We start from the raw sequence: 13419 nt of genomic DNA on the forward strand, positions 1-13419 counted from the left end.
GTGCTGTTAGTTTATAAGCTGAGAGAATGCCAGAGCTCTGGCATTTATGTGAGGAATAGGTCATTAGTTTTCTACCATTTCCCAGGGAAAGGGAAAAGGAAAAAAAAAAAAAGATTTAATCTCTTCTTCAGCAGAACAGTTTAGAAGACATCAGGAGAGCTTAAGAGTTATAAATACAGAGCCCGTTCAACCAAAACATTGAGTGTGATATTTTTTTGGAGGGTGGAAAGGCAAAAAAAAAAAGAGAAATGTGGGAGGAGATATCAGAAAAGAGATGGGACAATGGCAAAAGGGATCAGGTATGGATGAGAGTGGGTAGAAATTAAGTGATAGGAAAGGGAAATGAAGGGAGGAACCAGATTTTCCACTCCCACTCCTTGTAGGGTGGAGACACTGAGAAGATGGTCCTTATCTCCAGTTTCTGTTATTGGCATTTACAAGCCACCCAGAGACAGACCTTTCTCTTTTAGGGACAATTTGGGGCTTGTCCTCTATGGGTGCAGAGGGAAAGGAATTAGTATCTTGAGATGCCCCCAAGATGCTTCAAGGGTCATCTTAGCTCGTTGGCAGCCAACTCTGTCAAAGGTCTTCCTGGAACTTCTGCTAAACTCTAAGCAGATTTAAATTCAGAGACTGACTTCCCCCCACCTTCTTAACTTCCTGTGGGGAGAAGATAAAGAGTGTTGATCCCTCCCCTGATGCCTTCTCCCTTCTCTTCAGTAATAGGGAGACTGGATGGACCCAGGTTACTGAAAGGATGATGTGAGGGGGTAGATAGAAGAAACATGATGCCAATTGCCAATCTCATCCTACTGACCAATATGTGGCCATACCTTCTCATTTCCCATCCCCCAAGATCGTCTAGTATATCATGATTAATTCACAGCTCAGTTCAGGTTTCCTGTGTCCCTGCTCAAATAGATTCTGGTATCAGGAGCTAGAGGGTAGGAGGGAAGGAGGAGACAGGGACCAAGTCCAGCATGGAGGCCCCAGGGGTGGAGGTGAAGTTACCAGGGAGACTGGAAGCCAAGCCTACCTGCCCTACCCATAGCAAGGAACTCTGGGCAAGGTATTTGAGAAACTATAAACTGTATCTTGATTGAACCTTTTCTGATACACTAGGGATGGGGAAGAGGGGACACCTATCAGACCACATGCCCTCATCTTCCCCTACCTCTACCTCCTTCTCCCAGTCTGAAGCACAGTGGGATTTCTTGTATAACAAGAAGGGAGCACTGAGGGGAGTATATTAAGAGCTAAGACAGAGAAGTGGGGATTCTGCCTGGGGAACATGGTTAGAAATGGGGCTGGCTCGGGGGCAGCTGGTTAGCTCAGTGGATTGAGAGTCAGGCCTAGAGATGGGAGGTCCTAGGTTCAAAGCCGGCCTCAGACACTTCCCAGCTGTGTGACCCTGGGCAAGTCACTTGACCCCCATTGCCCACCCTTACCACTCTTCCACCTATGAGCCAATGCACAGAAGTTAAGGGTTTTAAAAAAAAAGAAATGGAGCTGGCTGGAAGAGTAGAAAGGATGAACTAAAGAAGGGGAAACCTTGGGACATGATATTGGGGTAGGGGTGACTAAGGGATAGCAAACTGTGAGAGGAGAAAGGCTGAGACAGAGGGCACAAGATAAATACTTAGGGAAGGCAGAGTCGGCCAAGAAGGGACAGAGAAGAGGTTTAAAGAGTAGAGATGTGAGAGACAGAGGAAGATGGAGCAGCAACATTAGGGATGCAAGAGGGCTAAGGTGGAGAGGATGGAATAAGGTGGTCATAGAAACAGTAGATGGGAAGATGTTTAGGAGTGAGAGGGCAGGGAATGATGGGAGCATCAAATAACAGTGCTGAGCATGGATGAATCCTCAGAGCGGGCTGGCAAGGCAGGGGCCAGTTTGGGTGGGCGACGGGCCTCTTCCTGATTGCTCCGCACATAGTGAACAAGATAGGCCACCACAAGGACCAGCCAGCCTCCCATGGTGACCAGCAGGGCAGCATCTGTGCCTCGCCGTGCCCCACCTCTCCCAGGCCCACACATTTCTGCCTCCTTTATCAGTGACAGAAACTCCTGTCCCACCAGATCTGGCCGGGCACTTGGTCCACAGATGATGCCTGCCCCAGTACCTGGTGCCAACCTCACCCACCTCAGCACCTCCTGAAGGGCACAGTCACAGCGCCATGGATTGGCAGACAGGTTCACTTGGATCTGTAATTCCCTAAAGGCCTCAGCGGGCACAGATGTCAGCTGATTGGCAGAGAGATCCAGGTATCTCAGGGTGTTTCCTAGACCCTGGAAGGCAGCATCTGAGAGGCGGATGAGGACATTATTTGACAGGTCTAGCTCAGCCAGGGCAGGAAGATGCTGGAAGGCACCAGCAGGCACAGATGCTAGTCTATTGGCATCTAGGTAGAGTTTACGGGTGTCATTTGGGATACCTTGAGGCACAGCAACCAGGCCAGCCTGGCTGCAACGGAATGTACGCTCACCGGCTTCCTCTGCCACATAGCAGCCTCGGGGAGGTGCCCAGGCACTGGGCATGGTGCCTCCCATGTCCATCACCAGCAACAGGAAGAGAGGAAGATGAACGGTTGGTAGGATCATGGCCATGAACTGGCATAGTTCTCGGGCTAGGCAGAACCTGAAGAAGATAATTGCCCCTGTCCCCCCAACCCCCCACCCAAGAATAAAAATTACTCCCATCGATCTCGCTCAGGGGGTATCCAGGAAGGAATCTTGGTCCTTGCTTTGTGGAAAAAATCCACCTTGGTCTAGGTGGTTTGTGTCTCTAAATGCTGTCCATAAGGTCCCTAGTGGGTCCAGGGGCTCCTGTGTGGGATCCATGTCTGAGGTCCCTTTACTGAGTATCTGGGAGTCTGGGGGTCCTAAATCTCTGCCCTTCCCCATGTCTCATTCCCTCCGATGGGAGATTGTTTTCTGCTTCTTCCTTCTCTCCACCTACCTGCGGGGCTGACAGGCTGGCAGAGGTAGGCAAGCAGTTTCTCTGTGGTGCTGGGAACTCAGCTGGCACTAGAGGGATGGGAGTGTGAGGGATAAGGAAGAAAGGGTGAAATGAGAGCAAGATCCAGAACAACTGGGAAAACTCAGGCTTTCTCTCTTCTGGCCCCGGCCTCCATCTTTCTCTTCCTTCATCTTCTCTTTCATTTCATAATCCCTTCTTCCTCCCCCTAGGACCTCCTGTACTCCTTTCTTTCTTTCCCCTTTCCTTCTCTGACCCTCCTTCTTGAAGCTTCTCACCCCAGCCAGCACAAGAATTTGTTTCTCTGCAGCTTCTGCTTCTCTGGGAAAGAGTTGCCTCCCCTCAGTTTGTCTCAGAAAACCCCAGCAATTGGAATGGGGGAGGGGAGTAGGGGCAGTATTGGGTTTCCTTCCATGTGACTGAAGCCAGAGTCCCAGGGTTCGGTTACCTGAGCAGAGACAGAGCAGATCAGAATGGAATAGGGTCTCCAGATCCCTGTCGCCATCTCTGTCCCTGGGAAGTGTTGAGCCAACTGTCTGTATTTCCACTGAGTTCCACTGAGGCTGGTTTTCTGTGGCCCCCTCCCCTAATGTTGGACTTTTACACCTCAAGAAATGGCCCCAGTGCCAACTTTCTTTTTTTTTTTTAAACTTTACCTTCTGTTTTATATATTTTTTTGAATTTGGAAATTCTTTATTTATTTAATTAATTTAGAGTATTTTTTACCTTCTGTTTTAGAATGGATATTAAGTATTCTAAGGCAGAAGAGTGGTAAGGGCTTGGCAATTAAAATTAAGTCACAGAGCTAGGAAGTGTTTGAGGCCACATTTAAAGCCAGGTCTTTCTCTGATTCTCTATCCACTGTGCTACCTCTCGGCTCCTCACAGCACCAGCTTTCATAAGATCATAGCTCAAGTGCTGGAAGAGATCTCAGAAATCACCTAGTCCAACTACCTCATTTTATCACTGAGGGATCTAAGTAGTCCTTGAGAGATTAGGGATTTGTTCAAGATCATCAAAATCATCAAGTGTGATTTGAACCCAGACCTCTCAAATCACCCAGAGAGTTGCCTACCTCCTTTTGTTTTGGTAAGGGCCTCTTCTCTCAAGGCCCTTCTTCCTGACATGACTCCCTCACCCATCATGGCACCGTCCCATAGCAAGTCAAACCCTCATAGCATCTTCCAATGTTTTGACACTGCCCCAAGTATCTTCAGCCCCAGCCTACCCCAATTCCTGACTGAGGTGCCCTGAGCACCTGTATTCAGGAGTGAGGATGGGATGAGTTTCCCACAGTGCCCCAGTGAGAAAGAAATCTCCACCTTGCCCATTCTGGCCTAGGGATGAGGGGAGACACGTTCAGGTTCCTGCTGACCGCTGCCCTGCCCTCATTTGCCTCCCATTCCTCCCACCTTCTGGCTCCCCTGGCTTCCGCCCCAGCTGCCTCACATCTCCCTCCCACCCACATTCCACAGACTTCTTGTCATCTTCAACAGTACTAAACAACAGCACCACCCTCCATCCCAACAGCCTCCACAGGCAGTGAGGATAAGTTGTGTTCCTGGGGCATGAATCCTGGTGGCCCCCTCACTTTTGCTCAAGAAATGGAAGGCAGGAAAGAGAATGGGAGGGGTGTGTGTGTGTGTGTGTGTGTGTGTGTGTGTGTGTGTGTGTGTGTGTGTGAAGACTATGAAGAACCAGGAATATTAAAAATACCAACTAAAGTTACTGTGAGTGTAGCTCAAAGGGGCTCATTAGATAAAGCCTCCTTTCTTTGAGGGGACACTTTTTTCTTTTTTATTCTTAACTTCTGGAACAGATAGGTATCTCAATGTATAGAGAGTCAGGCCTGGAGATGGAAGGTCCTGGTTTCAAATCTGATTTCAGGTGCTTCCTAGCTGGGTGACCTTGGGTAGGTCACTTAACCTTAATTGCTTAGCCTTTATTGTTCTTCTGCCTTGGAATCCATACTTAGTGTCAATTCTCAGACAGAAGGTAAGAGTTTTTTTTTTAAACCAGTAAATAAAAATTTCTTACTGGTTAATAAATCAACACATTCTTACCTTTTTTAAAAAAGTGACTTGCCCAGGGTCACAAATCTAGGAAGTGACTGAAAACAGATTTGAACCCAAGACCTCCTAGCTCTCGGTCTGATGCTTTCTCCATTGTGCTGCCTAGATGCCCCCTTGAGGAGGCATTCTTTTTTTTTAATTTAATTTTATTGATTAATTAAGAAAATTTTTCCATGGTTACATGACTCATCCTTTCCCTCACCTCCTCCCTCTCCTCTCCCATTGTCAACAAATAATTCCACTGGGTATTACATGTGTCATTAATCAAGTCCTATTTCCATATTACTGATATTTACACTAGGGTGTTCGTTTAGAGTCTACATCCCCAATCATACCCCCATTGACCCATGTGATCAAGCAGTTGTTTTTCTTCTGTGTTTCTGCTCCCACAGTTCTTCCTCTGGAGGTGGATAGTGTTCTTTCTCATAAGTCTTGGGGGGACATTCTTAAGCTCACCCGGGAAGCACTGGATCCTAAAACTATTTATTACCTAGAAGCAGATGAATTAAATCTCCCCATCTTAGAGTTGAGGGAACCGAGGTGCTTTGGAGAATGAAGTGCTTTGGTCAGGGTCAAACATTTACTAAGTGTTTGAGATGGGATTTGAACCTACATCTTTCTCATTCTAAGTGCAGTGTCCTTTTTGCTATCCCTTCCCATCCTCAAAAAAGTTTCAGTTCCTGCTGTGGGACCTTGAACAAATCATTCCCCTCTTTGGACCTCAGTTTCCTCCTTTATAAATGAAAAAGTGAGACCAGGTGATTTCTAAGGTCCCTCCTAAGCTTTCATGTTTTATGATTCCAAGTCTTTCTTAGCTGGGCCAATCCCTTAGAACCTACAGACAAGGAGATGAAGAGAGAGGCAATCCCTCAGGAAAAAGGAGGAGCATTGGTTAGGAGGAATAACACGAACTCAAAGGAGTTGGGTGTGATTGAACTGGTTGAAGAGGCCTCTGGACTCACTCTTGAAGCATGGCCATCTGGAAAAATCCTTGTCAATTCTGACTTATGAAATTCTACAGATTTGGGTCAGCCTGGTCATTGGGCTTGAATAATCAAGCGCTAATGCCAGCTCCTTATCCACACCTACCATTGCCAACTCCCACTCCTTCTGGAAGATAATTATTTGGCTCCCCACCCACACCTAACCCCATTCCACATATCCCTCAGAGCACAGGGCATGAGATGAGGTGAGGAAGGCAGTGGTTAATGATATCCTATAGGATGTTGCTAGTTCTCAGAAGCCCTATTACCGAGGCCAATCTCCAGAAGGATCTGCCCCTACCTTGATCTATTCTGGGCTGGATTCCGTGAACTGAAATGTCTTGGAGGGGCGAATGATCCCTTGCTGGGCCAGGCTGTCCCTCAGATAACTAGTGAAGTGGGTCCACTTTGTCTGTGGGTCTTCCAGCCTCCCTCCTCTTTGTTCCTTCCCAACTGCTCAATTTTAGTTATGCCCTGTTTTCTTTTACATCAGAATAATTTCTCAATATGCCCTGTCTTCCATATGGAATCCTTCTCTTATAGGTGTAAAGGGGAAGTGCTTGGTTTCTGACAGATTGATTCATCCTTTCTCCCTGGCTGATGTAGAGATAAGGGTTCATGGGGTTCAGGGAGAACTAGTACCACTGGTGTGAGGGCTATCTTGAGTCGTTCTTAGGGCTGCTCATCTACCTGTGGTGTCCACCTTCCATCCAATTCTCACCTGTGGCTCCCAGAAGCTGCAGTATGCTCAGCAACCACATTTCCATTTCAGCAAATGCACTAAACCAGGCTGAGAGTATCAGGCCTTAAACCCATCAGTGAGTGAGGGGGCTATCTACCTCAAGCATGTGAAGACTTCTCAGTCCCCCTCCCTGCCCCCCAGTAAAATGGGCAGGTGAGAACAGTCTGTCCCAAAGGCCAGGAAGGGGCTGAAGCAGGCACTGTGGAGCATTTAATTTGTAAATTTAATTCTTCTTTTCTGAATAAACCTTTCTTTTCCTTACCAGCTATGGGCTGAGAAGGGGAAATAAAGAGGCAGTTAGGTGGCTCAGTGGATAGAGAGTCAGGCCTAGAGATGTGAGGTCTTAGATTCAAATTTGGCCTCAGATACCTCTTAGCTGTGTGACCCTGAGCAAGTTACTTAACCCCTATTGCCTAGTCCTTATTGCCTTTTTGCCTTGCAGCTAATATTTAGTATCAATTCTAGCACAGATGGTAAAGGTATTGTTTGGGTTTTTTTGTAAAATAAAAACAATTTTTTAAGGCAGAGAGGCTGAGAAGATTGTATGCTGGAGCTAGAAGCCTATGAAAGGTGGTAGCAGATTGGGGTTCAGGAAACTAGGGATTAGGGTGCAGCAGGTTATCAAAGTCATGGCTAGTAGAAGCATTTGACTGTGAATCAAGAGAGCAGATAGATGTTGGTCCAATTCAAAAAAGGAACCTCTGGAGTTTGCCACCATCTTTTCTTAATCTGTTAGTCAAACCCATTGATTGCTTCCTTCTGGATACTTTCTCCCTGGGTTTTTTCACCACTACTGTCTTCTGATTTTTCTCCTTCTAATCAGGACATTCCTCAGGCTCTTTTGCAGGATCATCATTCATCTCCAGCCTCTAATCCTGTGAGTCCCCTAGTTTAGGACTCTGTCCTAGTTTCCTCTCCTCTCTTTTCCTCTCCTTTCTTTTCATCCCTTCTCATCACCTCACTTGGATAATTGCAACAGCCTCCTAACTAGTTTCCCCATATCCAGCCTATCCAACCTCCAAGCCAAGATTTACACAGCTGACAAAATGATACTCCTAAAGCATAACTCTAACCATGTCACTCCCTTGCTACAGAAGCTTTGGAAGGTGACTACTGCTTCTAGGATAAAATGCAGGTTCCTCAGCATTGAAACCTAGCTCCACTCAGTCTTCTCAGATCGTCTCAAATGTCTCTCCCTCCCATATTTTCCCACTTGATGTACCCTGTACATGACATTCCATCTTCTGTCTCTGTGTCTTAGCGAAGGTTCTTCAATTCTCCTTCTTCACTCCCTTCTTGGAACCTATAGTCTCCTTCAAGGCTCATCTCAAGTGTCACCTATAAGAAGTGTTTCCTTTATTTTGTATACATTTTACATTATCTGTGTACAAGTTGTTTCTCTCCAGTATTATGAGAGTTCTTGGAGGGCAGAAACTTCTTTGTTTTCATTTCTGTAATTCCAGCACCTAGCACAGTGTCTTGACCCTTTAATCCCTTGCCTTCTGTCCTATTGGTGTGTTGTTTATCCTTCCTTTTCTTTTTCTTTTCTTTTCTTTTTAGAACCCTTACCTTCTGCCTTAGAATCAATACTTTGTATTGGTTCTAAGACAGAAGAGTGATAAGGGCTAGGCAATGGGGGTAAAGTGACTTGCACAAGGTTACTCAGCTAGGAAATATCTGAGGCCAAATTTGAACCCAGGACTTCCTGTCTCTAGGCCTGGCTCTCAATCCACTGAGCCACTCAGCTGCCCATTATCATTCCTTTTTGAAGGAAGGCCAATGACATCACAGGTGATATCTGAACTTGTGCATGAATTGTATTGAAATGAGGTAGTGGTGCACAAAATCTTCAGCCTCATCTTCTCTTCCTGAATTATGGAAGTCCGGTGGCAAGACAAAAGTCAGGATGACTGGTGATGGCCTGGGATACAATGGATGATGTTGGCATCTTCCATGTCTGACCAATCTGTAAGCATTCCATAGCACCTGCTTCAACCACTTTCAAGGCCACTGGAACAAATTGTTCTCATCCATCCATTCATTGGGAGGAATTCTTCACATATTTGGAATAGACATCCTCCTAACTCACCACCTGGTTTGATTTAGCCCATTAGCTGAGATGGTTTATCAGGATGTAGCCACTGTGAACTCTACAACACATATCCCTTTCCAAATTCCAGCACTACATTGCTCTCATCAGCTGCCCTTCTTTGATTAAAGAAGTTACACAACTATGTTTAATGAGTTGTCCACAAATTTATATTATCTAATCTCAACCAAGTCCTCATTATTGAGTGCCAGTACTTTTATATTTCCCTGACCATGACACTCCCCACTGCCATCTACACTACTCCTTCTTCAGAGGAAGGGTCAGCAGAGGACCTAGACTCATACTACAAAAATAATCAAGGCCATCTGTTTCAAGCTTCTTCATCTCCCCACTTCTACCTCTTAAGTTCCCTGCAGATCAAACACCAGTCCTTCTCTCCTCCTTTGCTCCATTCTCAGAGGAAGAAGTGGACCTTTTTGCCATGGCCAACCCTCCCATTTGTGTCCTTGATTCATCTTACTTACACCTGCCCTTGTGATCATCCCATTCCATTTTCCAAACCATTTGCTCCATCTTTTCTACCTACAAACATATCCACATCTACCTCATCATGAAAATGCCTTCACTTAATTCTACCATCTTTGCAAACTATATCTCTCCTTTTCAAAGTCAAACTTCTAGAAAAGGAGGAGAAGGAGGAGGAGGAAGAAGAGAAGGGGAAGGAGAAGAAGAAGAATTCTTAGTATCCTTTGAAGTCTTTCTTGATTCTCTGTCTTCCTTCCAAATGTAAGTGCTTCTTTCCTTTCCCCTCTGCCCCCATTATTTTGAATTTACTTTTTATATATACTTTGTATATGCTTTATATCTATTTATAGGTAGGTGTACCTGTTCCTTCAGTACTCAGGACAGCTCCTTGCTTTACCCCACCCACCCTGCAGTCTGAGTCACAACTCTACCCCTATCTAGGTGGAACCTCCCTTTCTGAAAAGTATGGTCTAGGGGGAAGGATCTCAGCTTGACCTCTGAGCAGTTGCCCCAGCTTTAGGTAAAGTCTCAGGGGTGGATCTGAGAAGGGGAACAAAGCTCTGAGAGTAGAGGAAAGGAAAAGAGGTTAAAGGTGTTGAGAGTCTGGCATGTCTTTGTAGTCTAACATTTCCTGAATCAGCTGGTCACATCACTACAAAGCTAGGTCCCAGGGCAGACTGTTTTAGTGTTCCTTTATCATCTTGGAAAAGTATAGTCCTTCCTCCCCATCCCCATCCAAGGGGCCTCCCGAGATAGCTTTTCTAAAGAAATTATTCTTCCTTAAAAGAAAAAAACAAAAACAAAAACAAAATCCATTTTAAAATACTTAGAAGAAAAAAAGAAATTCAGAAAGGAGCACATACCAAAAAGCAATTTTCTTATTACCTTGCTAAATTTAGTATACATTAAAAAAATTTTAAAATCTGTCTCTGCAATTCCTACTTTGAGACATAGATAGGATGGTAAAGGCTCCATAGACTCTCTTTTCTATTCCCCATTTTATATTCAATTATCTGCATTTGTTGATGATTATTAAGTTCATAATTTTTTTAAAAGGAAGTTATATAAAGAAGAAATGTCACAGTAAATCTTGATTGCCCTCCAACCCCTGAATGGTTGGTTGAATCAAAGATGATTGGCATTTGAGCTTTGGAGGGTATGGACTCAGGTGAAAGGACCTCTTCATAGTGTATAAGAAGGGATAGTGCAGCTAGGTGGCTCAGGCGATAGTACCAGGGCTGGAGTCAAAAGGATCTGAGTTCAAATCTGCCCTTAGATACTTCTTAGCTGTGTGACCCTGGGCAAGTCACCTATCTCTGTTTGCCTAGCCCTTGCTCTTCTCTCTTAGAGTTATTACTGAGACAGAAAGTAAGGAGAAGAAGAAGGAGGAGGAGGAGGAGGAGGAGGAGGAGGAGGAAGAAGAACTAATAGTCTTAAAGCAGTTTTTAAGGTTTCTTGATGTCATGAACTTCTTTGACAGTCTGATCAAGCCTATGGATTCCTCAGAATAATTTTCTTTTTTGTAACTCCTATCTCATAGGCCACTCATATGGAACTTTTTCTTTATCCAAGGAGGTGAATGTCCAACCCTGCATAAGGGACAAGAGAAGTGAGATATCTCCAGCCTTACCCCATTCCCCCTTGGGGGACCTCTTCAAATGAGAGTTTTCTTTGAGAGTCAAATTGGCTTCCAGCTTAGAGAAAGAAGGTGGAAGAGACTGATCCCATTTCTGGTTGTTGAAGGAAAAGACTTTGGGAAGACATGAGAAGAGCGGATAGTCTCCATCATGTCCTTTATTCCTTGTTTTCTACTTCTGGGAATTTCCCATTAGTTAAGGTCCAGGACCTTCTCAACTGAGTGGAATTATCTCCCTCCCAATGGAAGAGTTTCTCCAGTTCATTTCAGTTCAGAGTTCCTTGCTGTGTTGTCAGGTACATATTTAGAATATCTTCTGTTTTGCTACGATTTGGATAAATGGGCTTTTTTGCTATTCTCGGGGTATGTTCAATGTGGAACTGGCATTAGGTAGGAAAGGGGTCAAGCCTTGGATATAGAGTTTGGGGTTCCCTTGGCCCCAAATGACAAACAGTTGGAAGTTAGATGGAATCTGATTACATCCTCTAGATGAACAATATTTAAGGGAGCAGAGAGATATATCTCTAGCCTGGTACTCTCTCTCTCTCTCTGAGGAGATCAGGGTGGTGGCACCTGGCCTCAAACTCCTGCTTCCTTTCCTGGCAGGAATGAAAGCTTCCCTCATAGAAAGAAATGCCTAGAGTTGTCTATTCTGACTCCCTTAGAGTTAACCAAGTGTCCCCTCTACAGTTGGACCCCTCTTATATGTAGAGCTCCATGTTGCTACATTATAAAATTTCATAATTTGAAAAAATTCTTATCTTCAATTGGCAATTATTGAAAATGAAGATGCAATTTAACTCCATCCAGGTTCACTGTTCCCTTGAAACTCATTTGTGATCCTTTGGGTCCTTGAACCCCAGGTTAAGAACTTGAGCTCAGAGATCTGCTTAAAGCATTGAGACCTTACATGATTTGCCCAGGGTCACATAGTCAATTTGTATCTGACAGAGGTGAGACTTGAACTCAGTGCATCCTTTTGGAGACCAGCTCTCTCTTTCTCCTTTTTTCTACTGTCTCACTTTTTGTTTTGTTTTTTAAATCCTTATGTTCTATCTTTGAATTAATACTAATTTTGGTTCTAAGGCAGAAGTGTGGTAAGAGCTCATCAATTGGGGTTAAGTGGCTTGCCCAGGGTCACACAGCTAGGGAATATGTGAGTCACATTTGAACCCAGGACTCCTGACTCTAGGCCTGGCTCTCTACTCACAGATCCACCTAGCTGCCCTGCTACTGTGGTACTTTAAGAAGAATTATGAGAATCAACTAATATAAAATATGCGAAGTGCTTTAGAAATCTTAGAGCATTTATGGAAATGCTAGTTATTTTTCTTTTAGAGATTTCCCTGGAGTTACACACGGGTGGGAGAAGAACGAGACAGACAGGCAGACAGACAGACAGACAGAAACTTAACCTTGCTTTTTGAGGTCACACCTCCTGGGATGAATCCAAACCCAAAATAAGCAGCCAAAGCTAATCTCCTTTGTACCCTCCTATGCAACCATGACGGGTATACACCCTTTTATATCACTGGCCCAGCCCCATCTTATTAGCTCTTCCAGTTCTTCCTTTGCTTCACTGTTTCCTCTAAAGAACCTAAAAAAGATATTTGTAGAAAAGTGAGAGATTTTGATTAGGTGATCTCTAAGCTCCAAAAGGCATTTTTTTTAACCTTTACCTTCTGTCTTAGCACCAGTGCTGGGTATTGATTACAAAGCAGAAGAGCAGTAAGGGCTAGGCAATGGAGTTAAGTGGCTTGCCCAGGATCACACATCTAGGAAATATCCGAGATTAGACTTGAACCCAGGACCTCTCATTTCTCAATCCACTGAACCACCTAACTACCTCCACCCCAAACTAGATCCTTTGATCACTTTGCTCATTGATCAGTTCATTCAAGAAATATTTATTAAATGCCTACTATGGACAATGCTCCATGATTCTTTTTACCACCTCTATATTTTTCACCATATTTACATGTCTATAAGAGTAGATGTTGAATTTAATCTTAATTTAGGAGGGAAATTGATGATAATGTGTAAAAAATCAAATCATGATATCTCGAGATTTTTTTCTTCCAAAGGCAATTTGGAACTATTCCAAAAGGGCCTTAAAAGATTGCCTACCCTTTGATCCAGCCATACCACTGTTGGGTTTGTACCCCAAAGAGACAATTGGGAAAAATACTTGTACAAAAATATTTATAGCTACACTCTTTGTGGTGGCAAAAAACTGGAAAATCACGGGGTGTCCATTGATTGGGGAATGGCTGAACAAATTGTGGTATCTGTTGATGGAATATTATTGTGCTAAAAGAAATAATGAACTGGAGGAATTCCATGTGAACTGGAACGACCTCCAGGAATTGATGCAGAGCGAAAGGAGCAGAACCAAGAGAACATTGTATACAGAGACTGATACACTGTGGCACAAT

At 44.4% G+C, this 13419-nt stretch overlaps 1 protein-coding gene across 1 annotated transcript; it reads right to left on the reverse strand.

Annotated features, from left to right (window-relative positions):
- Positions 1 to 1832: 1832 nt before the first annotated feature.
- On the reverse strand, positions 1833 to 2612 carry LRRC3C (leucine rich repeat containing 3C). The gene has a single exon (XM_044672428.1). The coding sequence runs from the start codon at positions 2604 to 2606 to the stop codon at positions 1833 to 1835; it is 774 nt and encodes a 257-aa protein (XP_044528363.1). The 5' UTR covers positions 2607 to 2612.
- Positions 2613 to 13419: the final 10807 nt, after the last annotated feature.

Source organism: Gracilinanus agilis, chromosome 4 (assembly GCF_016433145.1).
Source record: "Gracilinanus agilis isolate LMUSP501 chromosome 4, AgileGrace, whole genome shotgun sequence".
Lineage (NCBI taxonomy): Eukaryota > Metazoa > Chordata > Mammalia > Didelphimorphia > Didelphidae > Gracilinanus > Gracilinanus agilis.